Source organism: Condylura cristata, unplaced genomic scaffold (assembly GCF_000260355.1).
Source record: "Condylura cristata isolate star-nosed mole 26May11 unplaced genomic scaffold, ConCri1.0 scaffold00034, whole genome shotgun sequence".
NCBI classification, from domain to species: domain Eukaryota; kingdom Metazoa; phylum Chordata; class Mammalia; order Eulipotyphla; family Talpidae; genus Condylura; species Condylura cristata.
Window position 1 is genome coordinate 10,282,550 of NW_004567135.1, and position 27,457 is coordinate 10,310,006.

Genomic DNA, 27,457 nt, shown 5'->3' on the forward strand with positions numbered 1-27,457 from the left:
GCTAAATAATGAAAGACTTCTCTCAAAGGTTTGGTGGAGTGGTATTTTCTGGATGTGTATATGTGTGTGTGTGTGTGTGTGTGTGTGTGTATGTATATATATGTATGTCTTTCATACCTGATACCTTTTCAGAGGCAGATACTATAAAATGGTTCCTATAAATTCTGAGTATCTTTGCATAATAAATGGCTATCTTAGGTACTATAACAGTTTAAAGTTGGCAAAATGCTCCCTTTTTGATGGTGCTTTCAGACATACTTAAAAAAAAAAAAAAGATTCACCAATGGCTGTTTACCAATAATTGATAATGAAAACTTTCAAAATAAAAATAATTTGATATAGAATTTATCCAGATGATTGTTCAAATGCTAATATAACAGTGTGCAGAAAACCTTATTTGTCATTCTAACTAAACAGATGTAAACAAAATAAAAGTCATTAAGCTTAGAAACTTCCAAATAACTTCAAAATGCATTGTAAGGCCATATATTTAATTCTAATTATCCAGTTACTTTATTCATTCATACAGATAGCTACATGTAAATATCATTGAAAGGTCATTAATCAACACAATTTTGTATCGCTGGGATGTGTCATATACACTGCTTCATAAACTTTTTTTTTGACTCAACAGTATAAATGTATATGAATTTACAACAATTTTCAGGTAGCTGCCAAGTATTAATTTACCATTTCTTGAGCAACATCCTCTGGCACATCTCTCTCCAAGTCAAAAGAAAATTCAATAGCTTCGTTATCTTTGTATTTCCCCTTTAGTTTCTTAATATCTTCAATACGTAGCCATAATTTAATGGCTATTTTTTCTCCATCATCTTCTTCTGCTAATTCTACCCGTACCCCTGTTTCCTCCTGGAAGAAGGCATGGTTCAAAAGGTCTTTGATAGAGTATCTTACAAAGAGAAGAAAAACAAAAACAAAATAGAATACCATTAGATCGAAATTGGTAATTTTCAGGAGGTGGTGCTGATTATTGTTATACTTGCAATAATGAAAAAAGGACTGTGAAAAGAAAACCAAAGGACCTTTTATAATTCACTTTTGTATTTGTTCTATTTGAATAGTAACTGTAGAGTTTAACTCTCAATTTACAGAATATCACAACAATCTCATCTATGAGTATCAGCTGAAAGAAACCTTTAAAAAAATCTAATGATATAACCTTATATTATTTAACGGTATACTAAAAACAGCAATTAGAAATAGCCTAAAACAAAATTAAATTAAAAATAGCTTAGAATACCATGGCTTCAATTACCAAAGTTATTTACATAGCATTTATAAATTAACAAAAGCTCCTCACATACATGATGTCATCTAATCCTTGACCCATTTCCAATGAGGTATCATTTCCTGAGGCTGAGAGAATGAAAATCTTGCTTATAGTTATAAAAGTTATATATGGTGAAATCAAAACAAAGCTAACTCTTTCATTTTCTATTTCAGATCTCTTACTGCAATAACCTTTATTTACCCCAATAAAATCTTTCAATTCATTGTTCAACTGTTTTTTGCATTAGGTAAGTAGATGTCTGATTACAGAACAATTTTTTTAAAATAGATAAATGGTCTCAAAATACCAGTGAAAGCTATTTCCCAGGGAAGAAACAGTAATACATTTTAAGACTGGAAACAAATATTCCTTTGTTTATAGTAAAATAAGTTCTTAAAGAGATTAAGGACTTTTACTTCCAATCTGTGTATAAAAATAGAAACCTTAACTGCATTTCTACTAAAAAGCCTGAAGGGCCATGATGTTAAGCTCTTCCACACAACAAACTTTTAAGAGAGTAGAAAACTGGAGAAGTAAAGATATGGTGTTCTTTAATTTGGTTGATATATCAGGTTGTTCACATTCTTCAGAAGGCAGATTATGCTCAAGTTACATACAATTTATATTTATACTGGCTGGTCTACTTTTTCTTTTTGGAGGGTAAGGGAGTATAGTAAGAAAGATTATTTTTCAAAAACAGACAATGGATCTTTGCCATGCTAATGGGTGATGAATCAGCTATGCAGATGAGATATTTGCCACACCTCTGAAAAAACTTCTCTTAGTAAATGACTAGTTAATCTCCTCCTAAACTTTGGACAAAGTTGTCTCATTTTACTAAAAGGAATCTTGATGTTTTGCTCATCTTCAATTCTGGTATGACAGTATATCAAAAACTGTATGGCTGAGTTGATTTTAAAGAGCCAAGATTTTATTTTACCTTTCAGAATTAATGGATAAAAGACTAATAAACATCTGCTGTGTTACAGGCTGAACCCTACAAAACTTGTACATTAGTTTTCAATGAATGTAATAAATGTGCTTAAAGCAGTTCTGGCTTACTTAAATTCTACCAAATACCATTTTTACAACATCCTAAGCATTTCTAATATGAATACCTTTAATGAAAGAACTCTAGTTTAAAATTATATGATATAAATGGGAAAACTAATCACAAAATACCTTAGATTGAATGGTACTCAGAGCACATTTCAGTTTAGGTTTTTGTTTAAGCAACATTCAAGATCCAAAGAGGCAACTTACCTTTCATCTTTGTTTTGTCTAATGCATCCTTCAATAATTTCCTTCACTTCAGGAATTGCTACTTTGTCAAAACTGGCTGGCTTCACGCCCTGAAAACCATAAAAATTGTAACACAAACACATTATTCTGGAGAGAATGTTTGGATTTGATATTTAACTGACTGGCAAGGGTGCTACTAGGTTGGTCTTCTTGCCATCTTGACTCTTTTCTGATTTGCTATCAAGAGTTGTTCTTTGCAGGATCAAGAGTTGGGTAGTGGCAATTCAAGAAAACAAGTAATACACAGTGGAGTCACTTACTCCTATGGGCTATATTGAAGCTAGAGAAAAATTTTGTCCATTGACAACATCTTTTGTAGTGTTTCTGGTAAGTTATTAAATGAAAGGAAGGTCAAATGTTCTAATTGGTTGGATCTTTTGTTCAACCTTGTTCCCTAACAGATTTATCAGCATAGCATTTCACTATCTTGAATGCCAAATGTGAACAATCCATGTATGGGCATGAATTGACGTATTTATTTGGCAAATATGTAAAACAGAATGAAAAGTGATCTTAGATCCATACTGAAATATAAGCTTTACAATTAATTTCAGAAGAAAATTCCATGCCAATATATAAAAAACTAAATAGCATCATGATATTTTAGGTTCTTCATAGGTTTTTTTTTGGAAACCAAATTTTCATTCTGTGGAAAATATACATTACAAAATGCTACTATCTGAGAGGTAGTGGAAATAACATCTCTATTTCTCATCAAAGCAATCATATGGTTTGAGCTGAAGTAGCTATACTGATAAACTATGCAAGTGGTATTATTCTAAAAATCTATAAACCCAAAAACACAGGGACTATATATATATAAATGCTAAAAATCTATTATCTGTCAATATATGTCAAAATAAAATTACTAATGAGAGAAATCACAGAAATGCACTCAGTCTATGAGACTGAAATGAAATATATTTAATGGTAAGCTCAAAAATATCTTTAAATACCTGGATTGTGGTCCAATCATTTTCATTAATTACTTACTGCATTATTCAAAAATACTGACTGGAAGATTTTACCACTAGGGCCAATTTTCCATAGCAAAGATTTTACCACTAGGGCCAATTTTCCATAGCGAAGAAGTTCTGCTGATACTAAAGTTAAATCCACTTACTAATAAGGTTCATATCTGAGTAAGACTGCAAAGATTACTATTTTCATTTTTCAAATCCAGCTAAATTTTCCTAAACTGTCTTTGTCTTTACATATAATTCCAGTAGAAACAAGAATATAATGCTACTCAAACGAAAGGACTGCTTAAACTGAGCAAGTTGACATTTCAAACTAATGTTTAGAAAATGGGGATTGTTTTAAGAAAAAAGATAATGTACACTAAAAGTTCTTTGGTAGGCTTATTTTTTTAAAGAGCTTCTGTTTTAATCTAACATAGATATATTGGAAATTACTTGAATTCAGTGTGAATTGAAAAGTAGAAGTAATTCTGAGCTTCAGCAAATGGGGATAATCCCTCTCTAGCTTACCTAACCTATATTCATGGCAGCTAGAATTAAATGTGTATCTAGGTTGAAAGCTCTTTGAATAATTAAATTTGATGATGTGAGTTCAAAAGGCAATCACCAAAAAGATGGCTTTGAGTTAAAAGGAAGTGGATTCTCTCAAAAAATAATCAAGATCCATAGCGAACCTACTTTTACCCTTAGTTATCCTTAATAATAATCTAATAATCCTCTCCAAACCTAACATTGACCACTTTACGAACAATAATTCCTATTTATTCAGAAATAATAGTAGACCCTAAAATTAGGCACAAGATCACAATAACAAAACCAGAAACTATTCATCACTGTCACATGAGATTTACCTATTTATGCTTTCTCAAAGGCTGAGATTTAGGTAAGGAAAATTTTATACCATTGCTGTATTAAGTGATATTACTGCCTTTACAAATGTATAGCAGGTGCTAAACTAGCCAAGACAAACTTTGTTGGACTAGCAGTTGACCCTAAAAGATGAAGGCTGAGCTCTCCCTGGTGGCACAGTGGTTAAAGCACAGCACTAAGAAGCTAAAGCCACTTTTGCAAGAGTTTGATCCCTGCCTGCCCCAGAGGTGATCCACTATCCACATGGTGCAGCAGACCTCTCCTGACTCATCTGCTGCTCCCCTCAGCAGTGTACTTCATCGATCTGCCTGTTCTGCTCCCCACTCTGTCTCTGGTGAATCCTCTCACCACCTCTGTACTTCTGGGTCTGTACCCCAGTTCTGTATGTACAAATAAATAAATCTTAAAAAAAAATGAAGGCTGCTTACTATTAACCACTTACTGTGAAAAATAAAGAAATTTTGGGGTTCTCCCTAGTGGCGCAATGGGCTAAAGCACAGCATTATGAAGCTCTCTGAAGCCAATGCAGCAGGAATTCAATCCCCAGCCAGGGTGCTGACCCACCCACATGGTGCAGCAGACCTCTTCTGACCCTCCCCCTGCACCCCTCAGCAGTGTACTTTGTCAATCTGCCTGTCCAGCTACCCACTCTGTCTCTGATGACTCCTCTCACCCACCACACACCTCTGGCCTGTATCCAGTTCTGTAAGCATAAATAAATAAATCTTTTTTAAAAAAGTAAGAAATTTCACCAGTCAGCTACCATAGAGAAACTAGAATTATCAACAAATCTAGCAGAGGTATTCTGAATCACTTTAGAAGAAGCAAGGCTGTATTTACAGGGGTTGTAGCATACTGAAAATAACCCAAATTGTAAAAAATGAAAATGAAACCTCACTGATCCTGACAGTGGTCCACAGACAAGTTGGGCTATATAATAGAAACCCACTTAAAATTTAAAGATTACAGCTTTTAATATACTCATCATTACTCACCAGCTTCTTGTTCTTAAGAAAGAAAGAGAATTCAATATGTATTTTCTAACTGGTAAGTTTTTTTAAATTAAAAAACAAAACAAACAAAACCCTGGTCTATACTACTTTAAAACATGGTTTTAAGCACCCAAGAAAACAAGGTAGTGGCTAAGAAGTTGTTTTAAAGGTAAAAGACATATCTTAATTCCTTTTAGTCACATATATACTTCAACAAAGGCAATCAAGTGAGAGCCTAGAAAGTCTCTTAAATGTTATCCCTTTTCTTGATTTAGATCCACTCAGATCCTATTCTGACCAGTAAAGGCAAAGTTTTGCTCACTTATTCAGCATTAGACTCCAAAATACAAAACACAGAGTACAAACATAGGTAAATAGAGCCAGCAACCAACTGGCTTTAGTAATATCCTTCCTTCCTTTGGTAGTGCACAGGATCTTTCTAGGCAACAGTGCCATGTCATATTTTTTTGTTGGTATGGGATGCTAACATGTCTTTCTGCATTAAGCAAAAGTACTAAAAAATTTTTTTAAAAAGACCATTTTGAAAATGCACAAAATGATGTAAAATTAAGCTATATTATTAAAAAAAAATCTATCACACTGAAAAAAAAAGGCCATTTTGTGTAATAGAATACTAAAAAGGGAAGTAACAATTTTGACTCCCTTAGGCACATTAAGGCACAAGAGAAATGTTCATAAGATATTGCTTTATTTGAATTAAGACAAACTAAAACATGCACACTTCACAGCATGTTTTTCCTTAAATTCTACATCATATAATTTCCCACCTAATTTGCTGCGAAAATTAAAGTGAGCTGTAAAACAGTAATCCAATTCTTAAAAACTGTTAGCACTTGTATCTTTTTTTAAAAATAATATGTTTATTTTTACAACATTTTGTGCATTTTTCCATCTCAGTTGTAATCCCCGTGGGCTTCCCATCACCAAATCATATGTGTGCCATCACCATAGTCCAAGCACTTGTATCTTAAATGATTAAGTTTCAAATGTGCTAGGGTAAATTTCATAAAAGCAAAACCTTTCTCAACCATTCAGAATTGAGAAAAATCTCTCCTCTTCACATAAAATTTAACAAAAGTTCACTAAATTATAGAAATTTAAATAGTTTTAAAGCATTCTGCAATAAACAAATTCATGATTTTAACGTAACTTTCTACATGTATCACCAAGTGACAATACATTTTTTGTATATATTGGAAATTCTCACCCACCTCACTTACACAATCCTTCTGTGGGCAACAGCAGCAATGAGAATTTACGATGACAAACACAGAGCAAAAATCTTTCTTTGTAAAATCCATGAGAAAAGAACAGCAAAGCAGATGTTATAGGAAAACAATGGGGAAATGGATGGGATATATAAACTAACAGAGTAAATTAGCCTACAGCATAAGCAAGGCAGACATCAAAGTCAGGCTGTAGTACAGCTTCTTGTTTCACACTATTCATCCTTCCCCAACTATCAGACATGAGTTTATATGCTGCTTAGCCAATAATCTAATTATCAAAGACCAAACCTTTAAACAAAGCTACATTCTGAATATCAGGAAATCTGTTCTGCTGCTATTCTTCCTGCTTCTCCTCCAACAGCAACAGATTCCTGGACAAGCAAAAGGGAATTTTTTACTTGATCAAAGCTCCGCCCATCATGTTCACTGGCCCTGCCTCTCTAAGTTCAAAACTCACACTAGAAATCTTTCCAAACACTCTTTCCTCCCCTAGTCATGTTCAAACCATGTCTCTGAAATAAAGGATTGCATTTAATCACCAAGATATAAATTTGGAATATGTAGCCAACAAATACTGAATAAGGAAACCACAATACTAGGGCTGGGTTCTCAGTTATACCAAGCCTGTGCTTTCAACTCACTTGAAAGGTAGGGTTAACAGTTCCTGTTTACCTAATTTAAGGTAAACTGTTTTAGCACTGTCTTACGTTACATTAAACAAAACAGCTATGGATTAGGTACACAGAAATGGGAAGAATTTCTTCTCCTTTCCCTTCTACTAAAGGCTGCAATATACATATATCTATCCAGGGATATTTCCTTTTGCCAGGAAGATCTCATGGAATCAAATCAAACTCTCAGGACATTAATAAAGATAAGAGCAAAAAGCACTGCTCACTGCACTGTTATGATAGGCAACAGAATAGAGTTCTACCCATTTAATTTGGTAAGCTTGAACCCCAGCAGGACAATGGGCACTGAGGCTTCAATTATTCAACAATGGTAGCACAAGATAAGAGCACAGATGTTGTTATCATAGCAAGAATTTTCAATATAGAAAAAAAGAAATACCATTAACATACAGGTAACAATTACCTAAACTATTGCCTCTTTCTCTCAGTGGTTTTTCAGGCTTTCTTGCTTATGTCAATGGTACTATCATTATTTCCATGATCCAGAATAGAAACCTTAGTCATTCATGGATCCTTTTTCTCTCGTAATAATTAAGTATCATTATTCCTATGGTCTTTTTAAACAAAGATATATAACAACTGGCAAACAGTTCTATCTCTGGTCAAACAAAATGAGATTTTTATTTAATTCTGCCAAAAGCCCTGTTTTTTTTGGGGGGGAGGGTGGATGGTCGGCACCAACTGGAACCCACCTGTTTAAGCATAGACCAATTTAAAATGGGCCTCACTATTTAGATTCTCCCCAATTTCTTCTAATCCTTATTTTACCTTGTGGCCAGTTCAACGATTAGGCTTCATTTAATCACCTGACATAACTCATATTACACACTGTTTAAAACTGGTTACTAATTCTCCACCTCTACTAGATGGCCACAGGATCAGAGTTCTAGAAAGAATCTGCATGACAGTTCCTTGTTCAAATGAGACAACTGTGGGCCAGAGTCATGTCATGAATTCAACTGGTATCTGCAGTTAAGTAGCCTAGTCAGTGCCATATCTACTTGCAAGATCTACTGCATTATCCTTAACATGTAGAATAAGACTGTTTATAATGCAGAGGTTAAAGAATTCAGTCAATGGTACAGCAAAAACAAGAATCCAGACTCTACAAAGTTTAATTCAATGTTACTTCTAGTCTATGTTATTGTGCTTTTAACTTCCTTAACTTGATATGAAAAGCCCTCATAGTCCAACATATATCTACTTCTCTATTCCATCCCCCCAAAGTAAATCCAAATGGGATATTCACTGAATACTTCATGTATTTCATGGTACATTTTCACTGATAAGAATACTCTTTATAATCCCCTATCACCTTGTTTTAAGCCAACTGAGTCCTATACTTCAAATCATATGAGAAGGCAGCAATTACATAGTATCAAAACAAATCTTTAGTCAACAAAGTTATTTACAGAAAGAAACCCAACACTGTTATAATTCATTTTAAAGTGGAATTCCTATTATACTCTTCCAATCTGTATTCTACTGTTAAATCAAACAGATCAATATGAAGTGTGGATAATTAAAATCAGTTTTTCTCATAAAAAGTGAAATAAAAATTTCACAATTGTTCTTTAGCACCTAGAATACTGGGGATGATACCCAAAACTTTTTAAGATTAATGATCTAAGAAGTTTTAATCTTAATAAAAATCACAGCAGAGTAATGAAATGACTGAAATCAGGTGAAATATTCTCAAGATATAGCTCCTAATACAATTTCTTCTTTTACAGGTATATTCCAAGTTTGTTAGATGGAAAAAAGGGGGTAAAATTATAAAGAAACCGTTCCAGCTAATTCCATTACATTTAGATCTCTTGGACAGCAGACAAAATTCCAACTGCTAAAGAAAAAAACCACACACACAATTTTATCAACTTTCCAACTCTAATCAGTAATCAGTCTTACTTGTTTCTGTAAAAAAGTAAGGTAAACTGCAATCTGTTATATAAAAACTAAAAGGAATTTCGCCCTAACTGCTTCAATTATGTTTTCCCAGACAGAATGTTCAAACCTTGCAACCCAAAGGCTAATGAAATCAGTGACAAAATCACATTACACAAACAAAGTAATTAAAAATCCCCATTATTTCTAACTTGGTTGTTACAAGGCTGGATTCAGCCAGCTTCTTAGTGGTATGAACCATTAGTTTACAGGAATTTGAACATACCTTATGATCCCACTGGAAAACAAGTCTCTTCGAACACCCTACCAAATCCAGCTAGCTCTATCAAAGGAAATTAGTTTACCTCATGATTCCCCAAGGTTCATTACTCTCTGGATGTATACTGGATTGTGTATGACTCCAACCTCAAACGTACTATCACGTATATAAAAAACTGATGCCACTGCTTACTTGTTTCTATTTTCTCAATAGTAGACAAAAATTGTGCCCAACATATTACTACTCACTTGGATTTTCACATTACCAAAGGCAGAGATTTTTAAAACAGATTAAGTTTTTCTGTGTTTGAACAGGAATTCTCAACTTCTCAGACATGACTCTAACATGCAATACTGTTATATTTATTCTATTCACGTACCCTGATTATTTTACTATCATTGTTTTCCCTTTTTAGGTTTAGAGGGAAAAAGTTATAAAAACAAAGGGAAGAAAAGAAAGTATAAGGGACAGGAGTGAAGTCTGTTTACCAAGAAACGTTTTAGAGGGGGCAAGGAAGGCTTTCTGAGCAAATAACATGAAGAGAATTGAATGAATTACCTGTGTAGAAATGTCATAAAACAATTTATTATCAGAGAATAATAAAATTACTAAATCATAGTCTGTATTATCACCTTCACATTGGGATCTACAAACAGGTTAAAATGCTTACAGGTCACAGGTTAACACCAAAACATTTATGGATTCAGTACATTTTGATATAAACGAGGAATCTGGAATTAGAACTGTTATTTTCTGGATGCTTGTCATCTGGGCTTCAGGCTACTTATATAACTGTTGATAATTAACAGTACTACCACCCCCTCTACCTCCTATTGTTGGAAGAATTATATATTACATAACACAGGTTAAGTGTTTAATAAAATGTCTGGCAGGATGCATATTTATTTGATATTTACACTGCTATCATCTGTTATTTACAAGGCAATGTACCACTGTAAAGTCAAACAGTAGTGAGTTTCCCCTGTAGAGAGGAAAAAAGAAACCTGTCCTTGAGAGGCTTAGTACCAGTAGGGGGACAAGTTATATACAAATTTCTGGTGAAGAGTACTGGAGGCAATAATGTTCTTAGCATATATACAATTTCTCAAAAATATTGTCTTTGACCAACTCAAGTAGATTAAAACATGCTAGTTTATCATATCTAATAAAATCCATCTGTTTTCACATAATTGTTACTTCAATGTTTACCTATTAGAAGGCAGGAGAACAGTGAAGCATCTATTTGTTTATGGCTGTGTTTCTAAGCTAGCTATATTATATATATATACATACACACACATATATATAATATAGCTATATAAATATAGTTTTGTATTTATGTATACAGTTATATATAATCAATGGCTATTAAGTGAATAATCAGTAAAATACATTTAAAAGAAAATGGGAGTTTAAGGCTGAATGGACTAGTTTTGCAGTTTTTACACCTTAAAAATTAATCCCTAGTTGTTAAAAATATTCTTCTTTGTATCCCTTTTCTAAGTTAGTGTCAAATCTATAGAACACCCTGTAGTGTTTGTGAGAGGTTACTGATTACTAACAGCCAGATATACATAGTAGATGTGGGATAGAAACCAGAGATCAGGCATAGTGGTAGTGCTGAGAGAGGGGTGGGGGGGAATCTGTTTTAGGGGACCCACATCTCACTCAATGGCTAACCAAGCTATTCTCTTAATAAATTTGTCATTGGTAAACTGATACTAACATATACTTACTAAAATTAATATTCAAAGCATACTTAAAAGTATGAAGTACAGCACTTCAAGGTTTATTTCAGCACAATATCATCACTATTGCTTATCTAATTATATAAATCACTGGATAAACTAGACACTTAGCTAAGTACCCATATTTACCTCAGTACTTGGAACTCCATGAGAAAAACTTCTGAAAAGCAAAAGATGAATTTCCTTTTTTATTCTTTACTGAAAGTTAGAAGTTGGGAATGGAAATTAATGAAATTAAGACAGCCCCTGAATCTCTGGCCTGTACCCCAGTTCTGCATGCATAAATAAATCTTTAGGAAGTATGTAATTGACAGTACACAAACGGGGACTATAGATGGCAGAATAGGTAACAGAGGATAGATAAGTTATCATAGCTGAGAGAAATAAAGCACAAGTGAATGCCACCTGTGTTATTATTCTTAGAAAACTAAGGATTCTGGGCCTCCCTGGTGGCATAATGGGTTAAAGTGCAGCACTATGAAGCTACCCACAGCTACTGCAGCATGAGTCGATCCCAGGCTAGGGAGGTGATCCTCCCAGGCGAGGGAGGTGATCCACATAGTGTGACAGACCTCTCTTTGACCTGCCTGCTGTTCCGATTCAGTAGTGTATTCCAGTACATCTGCCTGTTCTGCTCCCCACTATCTCTGGTGAATCCTCTCATCCCCTGCGCCTCTGGCCTGTATCTTAGTTCTTGTACACATAAATAAATAAATCTTTAAAAGAAAATTAAGGACTCTAACACAGTTCTAATTGCCTTAAAGAAATTGTGTTCATTATTCCATCCTTTCTACTTTGCATTTTTTACTCAAAAGATCAACTTCTGAAAAAGAAAAAAAAAAAAAAAGGATCAACTTCTGAATAAGACAGGAAAAAGAAAAATTATATGTAAGGTTAAAGTTTCTAACTTACTATGATTACTTGCATGAATGATGGGATTATATATTCAAATAACATTTCATACAACTTTATTTAGTATACTTTTTGACCAATTAACCAAAAATAAGGTATATAGAACAGAAAGGAATCTCAATTGATCACTGATTCCCTTCATATTTCTCAAACTTTAATGTAGATCTGAGTCATGTTTGGGTCTTACAAAATGTAGGGTTTGATTTAATTGTTTTAGGATGGGGACAAATTTTCACATTTTTAGCAAGTACTCCCAGTGTTAATTCTGCTAATCTGAGGACTATATTGCGCACAGTAAAGATCTGAATAGTGATTCACAAAAGGGTGGTTGAAGACCCCTAAGGGTCCTCAGATCTTTTTAGGGAGTATGCAAGATTATTTCTTTCAACATATCTGTGTGAAGGGCGATTTTCTTCATATACTACAGCCAAAACAATACATTGCAACATATGTAATGTAGAAACAAATTTATAAAATTTGGTGTCAATTCTAATAAGGTAAAAATAGATATAAATAGTATTTTCTCCCTTGGTCCTTTATACTCATCACTCATCTGGTATTTTTCCTTTTCTTTCTGGCTTATATTGCTAAGCATGATTAATAATAATAATAATAATAATAATAATAACTAAGCATGATCTTTTCCAGCTACTTTAATAATAATAAAAACAACTATATACCAGAGACATTTTACAGGGGTGGAGTGGGGAATGGGATCAAAAACGGTGGGAGGAGGGAAATGCACTGGACTATGGTGATGGCACATCGGTGATTTGGTGGTGGGAAGTCCACGGGGATTATTAAGTGAGATGGAAAAAGGCACAAAATGATGTAAAAAATAAGCTATTATATCATTAAAAAATAGATATAAATAAGCAAAAGCTCTGGGGGTTAAGTAACTTCTATGAGTACACAGAAAAGTTTGAGAGTCACTAAGCTGGATCACTCAAGTCTAGTAGCTGCTACCTTGATACTGTCTCAAAAGGCCACAATGGACAGAATCTCAAATCTTTATCAGTAGGCCTTCACAAAGTTTTATAAATCTCACCAAGATTTATATGACAGGTTATGTATATTGTATTTATAGCACATGATATCTCAAAGATATTTTGAAGAGTAACCGACTGGATTAAAGGAATTCCAAGTATAGTCACCAAGATCCTCTTCTTAGTCTCCTCTAGGTCCAGAAAACAAAGGCTGAGTACCTCCCTCTTAAAAGTATCTATCAACTGCTTTCCTCTAGAAATCTAATAAAAGCAAATGATAAGTCCCAACCAGAAAGGACTCCTGCATCAAAAACTGTAATGAAACATTTGTAGGGCTATTAGGATGTGAAATTATGATTTGTTTTCTATATCAGAAAACAAAGTGAAGGTAATTATAGGTCTCAGAAAACAAAGTGAAGGTAATTATAAGGTAAAAATTATTGCTTTTATATGTATTTCAGATTCTACTGCTACAATTCAATTTCATTTTAGAAGGTTAATTTTGAATATCTCAAAGGTCATTCTGAGCTTCATTCCTCTTTTGCACAGTAAATTTAACTCTTCCAAACTCTGACAATGCTTGGAATTCCTTTAATTCAATCATTTACTCTTCAAAATATTATTGAATGCTTATAATGGGTCATGTGCTATGAATACAACACACATAAATATACATTTAATAACAGGTTCATAAAATAAATTCTTTGTATTTAAAAAAGACCCACAATTCTTAGTAGTATTTGTGAGAAATAACAGGTAACATGGCTTATGGCATTAAAACAAAGCATTAGATGGATTTTGCTTTGTTTTTTTATATGTCACCAAACTTACTGTTGAGCACATAGTGCTCAGTAAATGTTTGTACAGCCAGTATTTACAAAATGTTATAGATGACATACGAACATATAATTTAACAACTTCTAATAGCGGTGTAGAAGTTAAAAAATGGTTTGCAAGGAGGCACTTACTATCTTTATTGTTACAGCAGATATTTACACAAAGAAAAGCAGCTGCATAATACACCAGTCTTCAAAGCAGTTTCACATATACCACCTATTTCATTCCTCACAGCAACAATGAATATATTACCATACAATGTTGTAGGTGGGGAAACTAAAGCCTAAGAGAGACTTACTAGTGAAATACATTTGAAACTGAAGCACACTTAAAAATGAATTTTTTCATTCAGTCCAAGCTATACTAATCTTTCCTGTCAGGCTGGGTGGTGAGTTTTTCTATTTCTTCCTTAAATCAGCTTCAGCTCCCGAAATTAAACCAGTCAGTGCCTGATATCCATTTGACCTCTCCAAGTTTGGCTCATTCCAGCCGTGTAGCAGTAGATATGTTCTACCAAATTCCCTTCTTTCTTACAGCAAGAATTACAGCATGCTTCACTATTTCCTGCACTTAATTTGAGAACATTTGTTCAACTTGAGTATTTTTTTGATCTGCCAGGTATCTGTGAAACAAAATAATTACTGGTAGGTTCTTATTAAGAGTAACTTATAACATCCATCATCTACTGTCGAATGTCGAAATAAAGGCCGAGAGAGGAAAAAAATGGCTTCGAGATAGTACCTTTTAAAATGATATATATTATAACCTTCCTGTTCCTGGTCCCTATCTAAATTAAGAGTTGGCTAGAAGCTTCAAATAGTTAAAAAGCTTTCTTTCTTTGAGAAAACAAAGAAACTACCAAATTAAAAGGAAACAAAATCTGTAGAATATAATTAAAGTGTACAGCCACAAAATAGATTATTCAGCCACAAAAAAGGAAAGTAGAGCTTCATCCCATAATGTGGACAAAACCTTGAAAATATCAGACATTAGTGGTGATATCTGCAGGACACTGTGAATATACTGAAACACACTGATGTATATGCTTTAGATTGACTAAAATCATGGGATTTTTGATTTTTCTTCTCAACTGAACTTGAGTTTTAATTTGCAAATAAAGATGCATTTATTTATTAGTATTTCAACTGCCTTTTCTTTAAAAAAAAGACTAATTTGCTTTTTTAAAACTTTTAAAATAATTGCTTACAATAGGTATTTACTGGTGTTATGCCTAAAAATCTGAAATGAACAAAAATACTGATATTAGTCTTGAGCCTCTGGTGAACCAGTTGTTATTCAATAGAGTTTAACTGTACTTTTTACTTATCAAATTTGCTGTATTGGGTTTGGAACAGGGATGAAGTTTAATATAGCTCACTCATAAAATCTGCATTAAAAAAAGTTAAACTACTAAATATCTTATATACATATTTGATTGGTTAAACAAAAAGGCAATTTTGATACTTATATAAATAAACCTAAAACTCCATGATCCCAACACATTTAAAGTACCAAATTTTATTTCTGTAGAAATGTAATCAGGAGTTACCTTTACCAGATTAATAAGAAGCACTTGTCACTAAAAAATGAAAACAGGCTAATCAATGTCTCTAAGAGCAGAGCTAACTGTCTGCTGGTACCCGATAAAATCTACTCCAGTTTCAAGTTAGAAATAGTGCTAGAACAATAAGAAAAAAAGCTGGTTGTTGAGAGAGAGAATTGAAATATATGGCTATCTCATGTATATTTCATTTTCCTAGTCAATTTGGTAGCAAAATACTAAGCCCCGTGGGAAGGTAAATAAAGGATTTTGGTTTGTAAACCCATGTGTTTAAAATCCAGAATGATTACCTGAGAGCAGTAACATTGCTTTCTTCAAGGTGTTATTTATTGTTAGGCCAATAGCAAGGGTAAGTATGGCCACTTTACATTAAAACCTGTTATGTTTTCAACACAGAGGAAAAAAGACTGTCCACAAATTTCCAGAACTAATCACTTAATAATAGTAACTTAAGTACTGCTTGTCTGTATAGTGATTCTAGTGTCTACTCTGTACAGAAGGAAACCAGTAGCACTGTAATAGAAGATTATCACCATTTTTGTAGTTTAGTAAATAGGACCTAGATCTTAAAAAAAATAATGGAACATGGTAGAAAGTTAAGTATTTGTTGGATGAAACCATAAACTGTTAAGAGTTATGAATTGTGTCCTTCAAAAAAACATGTTAAAGTTCTAACTACTAATACCTCAGAATGTGACCTTATTTGGAAATAGTCACTGCAGAAATAATTCATTAAGTTGAGGTCATCCTGGAGCAGGATGGGCTTTTAAGTTAATGTTAACTGGTGTCCATGTAAAGGGAGACACAGGCACGGACAGATGAGTGGAGAACATCATCTGATAACAGAGACAGAGATAGAAATGTTGCAGATGCAAGCCATGGAATCCCAAGGATTGCCAACAAACCATTGGAAAATAAGGAGGCAAGGCAAAGAAAGATTCTCAACTACATGCTTGAGAGGGAGCATGACCCAGTTGAGGCCTTAATTTTGGTTCTGGTCTCAGAATTGTGAGATCAACTGATACATTTCTATTCAGTCAAAACATCCAGTTTGGGGTACTTTGTTATGGCAGTCCTAGGAAACAGATCTAGGGCTCAAATATTTTGTGAACCAATTTAAATTTCAGGTATATACAATTTCCTGTGTCCCTCTTTTCCTCCAATCTCAAATCTTCCTTTAAAGTTAAATAAAACTTAGTTAATAAGAGTTGGCTTGATATAATATGGTGCAACAGAAAAAAATTATAAAATCCACATATTTGGATCTGCATAAGATCTAAAGACAATGGGGTAGTTCTTATTTGTTTAAATTCCATCTGTTAATTATCGACCATTCTGTCACTTCTAGCAAAAACAGGATAATAAAAGGAAACAAGTCCTAACCAACTAGAAAAAAGGGCAAATTACCTTTTTGAAAAATAAAAACATAAAGGTACTTAAATTTAATTACCCCAACAGCTAATTTTTTCAAACAAGAAAACTTTTAGTAGTTATTCCACTAAAAAAGTTGAGAATCATGTGTTCATCTCCTCATATACACAAAGACTTTAGAATTACAATGGAACTGGAATATAACATATGAGAAATTACCTTTTATTTCCTCATTAGAAAATTCCCAGAAGTTAATTACTTCCCAGTCTTTTATTTTTTCAACTGTTGATTTGGCTAAGAGTTGACATTTTTTTCTATTCTTTCTCATAGGTAAAGTAAGTATCAACTCTTGCCAAGACTGTGTTACTTAAAGAACTATTTACATATTAAATGATCTTATATAATCCTAAAAAAACCTACTATAAACAAACACGTCATTGCAGGAAGGCAGCTAGAGTTAAGCTCAGTATTTTAAAAAAGCACTCAAATAATGAAAAATTTAAAAATCAGAGCATTAGAAAAAATACGTAACTTAGGAACAATTCTAATAAAATTGCAAAACTTACACTCTAAAAACTATAAAATAGTGTTGAATGAAATAACAGAAGACCTAAGTAAGTGGAAAAACAATGCAGGTTCATGAAACAGAAGACTCAGTGTAGTTAAGACTGCAATATTGCCCAAATTGACCTATAGATTCAATGTAATATCATCAGGATCACAGATAACATCTTTGTGGAAATTGACAAGTTAATTCTAAAATTTATATGCAATTTCCAAGAACTTGGCTAGAATAGCCAGAACTTGCAAGAATAAACAGGGAAGAATAAATACTTCCCTATTCAAAACTTACTATAAAGTAATAGTAATCAAGAAATACAGATCAATGTAACAAGAGTTGAAAGGCAAGACATAAAACTCATGTACCTATAGTCAAAACTGCTTTTCAACAGAGGTGCCAAGGCCATTCAAAGGGAAAGAATAGTTTTCCTCAGCAGTTATACTGGAACAACTGGAGTCTCAAGAAAAGGATGAAGCTGGATACATACCTCCCACCATACAAAAAAATTAACTCAAAATGAATTAAAGATCTAATTGTAAGAGATAAAACTTCTAAAAGATCGTGACTGTAGATTTAGCAATGGTTTCTTAGATGACACCAAAATCAGGAAAAATAAAACAAATTGTACTTTATCAAAAAGAAGTATCTTTGTCTAAGGACATTATTTAAAAAATTAACTTCTAAGAAAGACAACCCACAGAACAAAAGAAAATAACTGGAAACCATGTATTGATTAAAGACATATAGAAAATATAAAAAGCTAAATATAGCTCAATAAAAAACAACCCAATTAAAAAATAAGCAGTCAACTATTAAAAAAAAAAGGATGAAACACTGCCATTTACGACAACATAGATGGACCTGGAGGGCATTATGTTAAGTAAAATAAGTCACACAAAAAAGACAAGTGGTGCATGATTTCACTCACATGTAAGACAAAACAATCCATGACACTATCATCAGGGATGTCTTTGGGTATTCCACTCCAGCAGAAAGAAAAATAAAAGCCAAAATATAACAAATGGGACTATATCATACAAAAAAGCTTCTGCATAGTTAAAGATACTACAACTAGAATGAAAAAACAGCCCACAAGTAGAAGAAAATATGATTCCTACAACTCAATTAAAAAAAAAAAGGAACCAAATAAAAAAGTGAAAAAAGTGGTCAGAATAGCTAACAGACATACATACCACCAAAGAAGACATACAAAGCTACAGACACATGAAAATATCTGCACCATCACTTGTTATTAAGAGAAAGCAAAATCAAAACCGCAAGGAGATACCATCCTCACCAGCCCTTATCAAGAAACAAAACACCAGGAGGAACAAATGTTGGTGAGGGTGTAGAGCAAAAAAGAACCCTCATAGACTGTTGTTGGAAATGCAGACTAATACAGCCCAATGGAAATAATATGGAAGTTTCTCAAAATATTAAAAATATATCTACAATATGATCTAACAATTCCACTCCTCTTTATCCAAAAATGCAAAAACACTAATTTGAAGGGCTATACTGGACTCCTACGTTTACTGCAGTCAAGATAGGAAAACAACATATACACCCAAGGACAGAAAGATGGATTAAGTTATGGTACAGGCCTCCCTGGTGGTACAGGGGTTAACTCTCAGTGTTATCATGCTACCACCACTGTGGCCTGGGAGCTAACCCACAAATAGCAGAGTAGACCTCTCCTCTTTCATCCACTGCTCTGCTTAGCAGTGTATTTCAGCATATCTGTCTATTCTGTTTCCCACTCTGTCTCTGGTGGATCCTCTTACCTCCTGAAACCCTGGCCCACACCCCAGTTCTTCTATTCATAAATAAAATTAAAATTGTTGGAAATAAAAAAAAAAAAGAGGTTATGGTACATATACATGACGGTATACTATTCAGCTAGAAGGAAAGATGAGACTTTGCCATTTTTGACAACATGAATAGAATTAAAGTTGATTATGCTAAATGAGATAAACAGAGGATGAAAAACAAATACTGGATAACTGCATTCATATGTGGAATACAAAGGAATAAAACAAAGGAACTGACAAAACTAAAATAGGACAAAATGGAATTGAGGCTACTGGAGGTTGGGAAAGAGGATATTAGAACAAACATAGGGAGGGGCCCAGTGGTATGTAGTAAAGGAGATGGGTGCTCTGGCTGTAGGTGTGGGATGGTGATCTGAGCAGGGGTGAACCTATTCTGCATCACACATAGTACTGTAAACTAATGTCACCTCAATAGTAGTAAGATGTTTTTAAAAAAAAATTTCATAAAGCTGAAATGGACTGTCCTTCAAGGCTTTTTTTTTTTTTTTTTTTAAAGATTTATTTATTTGTTCTCACAGAACTGGGGTATAGGCCAGAGGCTCAGGGTGGTGAGAGGCTTCACCAGAGACAGAGCGGGAACAGAACAGGCAGATGGACAAAGTACACTGCTGAGGGGAGCAGCAGGTGGGTCAGGAGAGGTCTGCCACACCATGTGGTCACCTCCGGGGCAGGTGGGAATCAAACTCATGCGGAAGAGGCTTTTAGATTCTCAGTGCTGTGCTTTAACCCGCTGCACCACCAGGGAGGACCCTGTCCTTCAGGCTTTTTAAAAAATCCTCTGGTATTTGAAATACTATTGAAATACTATTTAAACTGTAAATGCTTTTGCATACAACAATATATAACATACATAAGTAGTTGCTTAGAGAACTATATTCTCTAAAAATGTTTCCTTTTTTATTAAATATGGATTAAATGGTTAGTAACACTGGTCATAATCTCATTTTCTCTTGAAATTATACTTAAGATTTGTGATTCTAAAGTATTTTCCTAAAAGTAACAACATCTAGTTGAGAGGTAAACATAATAAAATTTCATCTTTAAAAATTATTTTAAGGGGCTATCCCTGGTGGTGCAATGGGTTATGGCATAACACTATGAAGCTATCTACAGCCATGCAGCATAAGTTCAATTTCTGCCCAGGGAGGTGGCCCACATGACATGGCAGAACCTCTCCATCTCACCCACTGACCCGCCTCAGCAGTGTATTTCAGTCAATCTGTCTGTTCTGCTCCCCACTCTTTCTCTGGTGAATCCTCTCACTATCCCTCCCCCTCCCCACCCCACCTCTGGCCTGTCTGTATCCCAGTTCTCATATGCGTAAATGAATAAATCTTTAAAACAAACAAACAAAAATTTTAAAAACTAGCTTCTGGCAGGACTCCCTTTATCCTCCTTAAGATTACTGAGGACCCCAGCTGACTTTTAAAAATATCTTTTACCTATTGAATTTACCCTGTTAGAAATTAAAACTGAGAAAGTTTTAAAATATTCATTACAAATTTTTTTTTATCTCATTGCTACCTTCAAAGTATTTTTTTACAGAAATTCAGGCGACAGAATAAAGTTGACATCACAAGGAAGCAAACTGATAAATGTGCAATGTGAAACATTCCTCAAAATAATTCATCAATTTCTTCAACAAAGAACATGAAAAAAGAAAAGTGGGGGCAATGGTTCTAGATTAAAAGATATAATCAATAACAGCAACGAAGAGACATAAGACAATAAAGTATCTTCTGTGGACAATGATGTTTTAAATACTGTTTAAAAAAAAAAAAACTGAAACATATGGTGATGGCACACCAGTGATCTGAAGTCCATGGGGATTACAACTGAGATTAAAAAGGCACAAAATGATGTACAAATAAATGATGTAAAAAAAACAAACTCTGAAACAACAGGGAAAATCATCTAAATACATTAGGGTACTAATGATCAAAATAACTGTGAGATTTTTCAGGTATGCTAAGAATTTTTTTTTTTTTTGAGAAGCACAATTAAGCATATAATGGTAAAATGGGGAAATAAAAAGGATAGATCAAAGAAATCTAGCAAAAAATCCAATATTCAAGTTGCATCAAATAAATTTTGTTTTACTATTCTTGTTACTTTTGTGTAGTCTGAACTTTTTCATAGTAAATTCCTATATATATATATATATAAATATATATATATATATATATATATATATATAACTTAACTTCTACAAAATGTGTGGAAAGCCTACATGTAAATTAAGTATATTTCTTTTAGTGCTTTATGATTATAGGCCTAACAACTAAGTTTCAGGTTTCCATTGAACAGTTCTAGAAAATACCTATTTTGGCAGAAAGAACTACATAATTCAAACTAGAGTAAGGTTTATATTCATACCTTATATACTGTAGATTCTTGTAAATGACTGATTTCATAAACCAATAAATTTCAAGCCACCGAGAAAAGTTTGTTAACAAAGCATCTTAATAATTAGTACTACTTTTAATCCAGAAATTAAGTTTTGTGTAAGAGAACAGAAGTTAAGTTTTGTGTAAGATGAAGTTAGATGAGTAAACAGGTTGAAAAGCATGGAGTTAAAGTATTTTAAATATAAACTATCTCATAAAAAAGGCTTAAATGAGGGCAATGAGAGTCCATGATAAACTCATGCTTCTTTATCTTTCTCTTTGCTCTCCCTGTATCACGAGCAATAAAATACTTCAACTCTCTCTTCTCTGATAATCTCAATATGCTACTTTTGTCCTCTTCTGCATGGCTGATGTTATTCAGCTTGGGATTCTTTGCCAGATGTGACCCAAGCTAACCATCAGTAAGGGGGAGACTTACGCTAGTCACTCGACGGTAGATCTGCGCAGCATTTTGGCATTCTGAGTAAGGGTATTCAGATGTAGCCATCTCAAGCATGCACATCCCAAAAGCATAAACATCAACTGATTCATCATATTTCTCCTCATACATCTCGGGAGCCATGAACTCTGGGGTACCTAAATTAAAAGAAGGATAGAATTCAATGCAAGAGGAAGTTGCAGTCATTACTGTGGGTGTAGGGTACACACAGGGACTGACCTGTGAGAGAGAAGAAAGTGGATGGTGAGAAAAAGAAAGAGACACAAATGGGTGAGGGGAGGTGGGGGAGAGGAAGGAAATGTTTTTAGTTAGGCTGCTCCATCAAATACTGTATAGATCTTCCACTGCAAGGTCTTTGTAAGAAACTGGTATATAGTCAAGTGTCTATTTATGAAAATTCAAATAAATTCCTGGATGAGGGATAAACTGATATAATTCATACCGAAAACAAACAGAAGGAAAAGATAAGGGACTGGTAAGGAATAAAGAATGTAAATTTTCAACTATTTGTAGGATAGACTAACAGGTAAAAAATGATCAAAATACTTGTCTGCCCCCTACAGGATGGTAGTTGTTAGTTTTTTATTTATAGCTAGTCTCTTGCCATTGACACTATGATCAGTTTCACTTTTAAGGAGGCCTTGCAATGAAATACCCATATTTAATATTTTTTAAAGTAATACAGTGTGATTGTCTATAAAGGCCACTCACCAGTGCCCTTTTCTTCACATACTTATCATCCCACCTGCAGAACACAAATAAGCCTACCATACATACAAGGAATATAGTGAAGGACATCCTAGGCAAAAAACAAACATATTCACAAATGGAGTCAACTACAGACTGAGTTACAAGTACAAAGTGTATGTTCCTACAGGTTTATTAATGTTTGTAAAGAGAGTCTGTATAACTCAAATTGAAGGACATTTCCAAGAACAGTTTTGCATACTATGACTTAACAAAGAAACAAAAATTCTTGAGCCAGAGATTTTTAAGATGGTAACGACAATCAAAGATTTCCTCTAGAGAAGGTAAAAAGGAAATTCTGCTTGTAATAACTCCTTTCCTGTTCTTCTTGTTAACCTATGTAAGATGTAAAAACAGCATTCCAAATTCAAGTTACACAACTGTCCAATGATCCACTACTTTATAAAATCTGTAAATTACAGGTGAACTATTCTTATTAAATGATAGGAATCTTGGTCACTTAAAAATGAATGGGTTTCGTTTACTGTCCTCACGTTTGGGGGATAGTAAAGTGAAAAATACAAGTTCCCAAATATTTATATCCTCTTCAAGGTATGATAACTTACCAAAACAAGCATTCATTATTTTTCCAGCTTTAATACTCTAACGTATAGTAAAAGTAAGTGAAGGGGCAGCATTGTCACTTACAGATTGGAGACTGAATAGGGCAACTTTGCAATGCAGGTGACATTTACAATTATTAAGGACATTTCTGTTTGTAAATGAGGGGCTGTTTCTGTCATCTAGGAATGCAAACAATGTACAAGGCAGCCTGTACAACAGAATTTTTAATTCAAATTATTAATAGTACTAATGTTGAAAATCCTATTTATATATGTCACACCTTTGAAGAGGGATAAGAAAAAAGTTGATAAAATCAAGCTTTCAGAAGTGACGTTTCCACATTCTAAAAGTTTTAACAAACATTTTTAAATATACACATATATTTAATCCTATACTTATCTTGGAAACTAAGCTCCATACATCTAATTTCTTTTATGGAAAAAGTAATACATTCTATTAAGTAAATATATATATAATACTAAATATTAACAGAATCCTTTGTTGACAAAGGAGTCTGTCAACAAAGTTTACCTCTTCATTTAACTTTACAGAATATCATTAGTCTTCAAGATGATTCAAGAAGCATATAGTCTTCAAGATGATTCAAGAAGCATAAAGTCACAATTCAAAAAATTAATTCAGAAAGCTGTGGCTTTCTGAAGGTTTATTTCATAGAATAAATGCTTTGAAAGAACAAGATTCTAAATAAAAGGAATGTCAGAAAGCCTTGAGGCTGCAAGGTACATCTGAAACATACCTATCACGCTCTTGGCAAAAGAAGCCCGCTTCAGGGTTGCCAGACCTAGGTCTCCAATCTTGACTGAGCCGGTAGGGCCAGTGATAAAGATGTTGTCACATTTAAGATCTCGGTGAATAATAGGTGGAGTTCGAGTATGAAGAAACTGAAGTCCTTTAAGGATCTGACGGCACCAGCTTCTTAGAACTTTGATCTTCATCACCTTGAACCTTTTCAGGTACCTAGAAAAAGGCAAAGCATACCAAACAGGTTATCAATATGAGTTTATTTAATGCTTTGAAGAATTTAACTTTAGCATATTTGAGATGGGAATATCAAATTTAGAATATTAAGATCCAATAACCTTTAAAGTTACTTTAAGTCAAATTAAAGGGGACAGAATAATAAATAGTTGGTAGAAAAATTCTGGTAATGCAAAAAAATAAATTCCTTAAAATTAAGCCACCTCTGAAAACATTTAAAAGTTAAGAGGTAGATCTCCTGACCCGCCTGCTGCTCCCCTCAGCAGTGTACTTCGTCAGTTGGTCTGTTCTGCTCACCACTCTTATCTCCGGTGAATCCTCTCACTACCCCTGGATCTCCAGCCTGTACCCCAGTTCTGTATGCGTAAATAAATCAATTAAAAAAAAAAAAGAGGGAGAGACTGATGTCTGCTACATGGTTGAACAATTCTTACTGGACAGATTTAATTATAAATTCTAGTGAAAAAGAGAACAACTACTTGAAGATGCTAGAGAGTTAAAAAAAAATCAGGCATGAATTATACGTGAGAAAAAAAAAGTTAGCATGTATATTGTAAAGATAGTAAGAATTTCCTGCTTTCTATACCCTTTTAGCTGAGAGAAGGAAAGGAAATATAGGAAATCCCAAATTCTACATAGTTACTTTGTCCAAATCTCTGAAATGCATATGAGAAATAAATTGCAAGTAACCCGGCTAATGCTAAAAAACCCAAACAGGTGTTTCTTATGTTGTCCTGTGCAGAAAAGATAAAAGTATGGGGACTGAACTCATATGCACATTTTATTTATCTGAAAATATTTAGTGAAAAAAATGAAGATCATTAAAATGATAAATATGAAAGATTACATTTTTCCATACTATCTTTACAATATACATGACTACCTAAAAGGAAAACTTACAACACTGTACTAAAGGTTTTATATATATAAATGTAATGAAAATTAATAGTATAAAAAGCAAATATTAGAGGTAAGTGAAACTGTATTTGTACAAAGTTCCTTTGTTTTACATTAAATTAAGCAGTATCATCCTAAATATACTGTGAAAAGTTAAAGATATAAAAGCAATCTCTAGAGAAATTGGTTAAACACCCACACAATTTAACTAAAAAGTTAATAAATTCAAGTGAAATTCTACTTCATTTGGGTAATTAAAGAAAACAAATGGTGAGAGTTGGTTTTATAGTTTAAAAAATATCAAAACACAGTTCTCTGGAGGATGAGGACAGAGATACCTGGCAAGAGGTACAAAAAGGACATTTACTGAAATGACGGATATGTTCTACATCTTAATAGAGTTTGATTAAATGACTGTCAAAACTTATTGAATGAAACATGATTTGTCCTTTTGCTTTATCTAAATCTCACAAAGAAAAGAGCATACAAATATTGGAATTTTAATGAAGTATATACTGAAGTTGTACTGCAACTTATTTTGGAATGAATAAAACTAAGATATATTAATGGGGGATTGATTAGGTGAATATATATGGTAAAGCAAATAGAGCAAAAGCTCTTGATTATAGAATGTAGGCAAACATGTGTACCATTCTGTAATTCTTTCAAATTTTCCTATACTATTGAAAATTATATAATAAAATAAATGCTGGAGAAAAGTTGAGGCTAGCTTCTATCTACAAAATAATAAAAGTGTATCAAATAGTGGTTATCACATTTTAACTTTGTTATAGGATCTTAATTTGTTTAGAATTTTCTATGTGCAGAATTATGTCATCTGTAAACAAAGCAATTTTATTTCCTTTCTAATCTTTGTAACTTTATACCTCTAATCTTTATACCTAGTTGTCTCCTTTTTTTGCAGTGGTTAGCTCCTTTAAAACAATACATGAATATAAATAGTAAAAATAGTCAACCTTGCTTTGTTCCTAATCTCAAGAGGAAATGATTAAGAGTAACAAATATGAATGTTTTTCATGGTTGCTTTTTATCTGTTTGAAAACATGCCCTACCTTTCCTAGTTTGCTGAGTTTAGTCATGAACATTCAGATCTCAATAGTCTAATACTTTTTCCCACATATACTGAACTGCTCACATGATTTTCTTCTTTATCCTATTAATATATGAAGAACCATTATCATTCACTGTTAAACCAACTCTACAATCTTGTAGTGGTCTATTGTGACTGCTGGATTCAACTGGCTGGTATGTTGCAAAGAATTTTTGCATCTATAGTACAAGAAACAATGTGCAGACCAATGAAAATTGATTTCAGAAATTATCCCACATACCTGTTTTAATGACTACCGTAATATAATATCTGTAATCAAACAAGAATTTCACATGCAGCAAAATTATCCTTCAGAAATGGAGAAATTAAGACTTTTCCTGGTGGGGCCTCCCTCAGTGCTATCAAGCTACAGTCAGCATGAGTTCAATCCCTGGCCAGGGAACTAACCCACATGGTGCAGCAGACCTCTCCTGTCTCACCCACTGCTCCCTTCAGCAGTGTATTTCAGTAAATCTGCCTGTTCTGCTGCCCACTCTGATTTGGTGAATCCTCTCACGTCCCATGTTTTTGGCCTACAACCCAGTTCTTGCATGCATCCATAAATAAAAATAAATCTTTGCATAAGAAAGGTATAAATCTGTGTTAACGGGAACACAATGCATTAAAATTGCAGTATGAATATGATTACAGCTGAGCTGCCATGAATTCAAACTATCCTGTTACAAATTTATAATGCTAGTAGTATTTCCCAAGTAACAACTAAAAAAAATCTAAAACATATATACAAAGGAAATGAGATAGGTATGAAAATGGTACATTACAAAAATCATGTAAACAGAAAAGAAAGCAGTAATGAAGGTTTTAAGACATACAAATACCAAGTTAAAAAACAGAAGTGCGGCCTTCCCTTGAGGCGCAGCGGGTTAAAGCACTGCACTGAGAAAGTAAAGCCACCTCTGCATGAGTTCGATCCCCGCCTGC

The 27,457-nt window shown here is 33.6% G+C and overlaps 1 protein-coding gene across 1 annotated transcript in view; it reads right to left on the bottom strand.

Annotated features, from left to right (window-relative positions):
• Positions 1–27,457, bottom strand: part of WNK1 (WNK lysine deficient protein kinase 1) — a 129,479-nt gene that overhangs the window by 50,075 nt on the left and 51,947 nt on the right. The window contains exons 5-8 of the mRNA XM_004692541.2: positions 24,266–24,486; positions 22,177–22,334; positions 2,555–2,643; positions 691–910 (exon numbers count right to left, since the gene is read on the bottom strand). Coding sequence (XP_004692598.1) covers positions 691–910; positions 2,555–2,643; positions 22,177–22,334; positions 24,266–24,486 — 688 coding nt within the window. The remainder of the gene's footprint in view (positions 1–690; positions 911–2,554; positions 2,644–22,176; positions 22,335–24,265; positions 24,487–27,457) is intronic.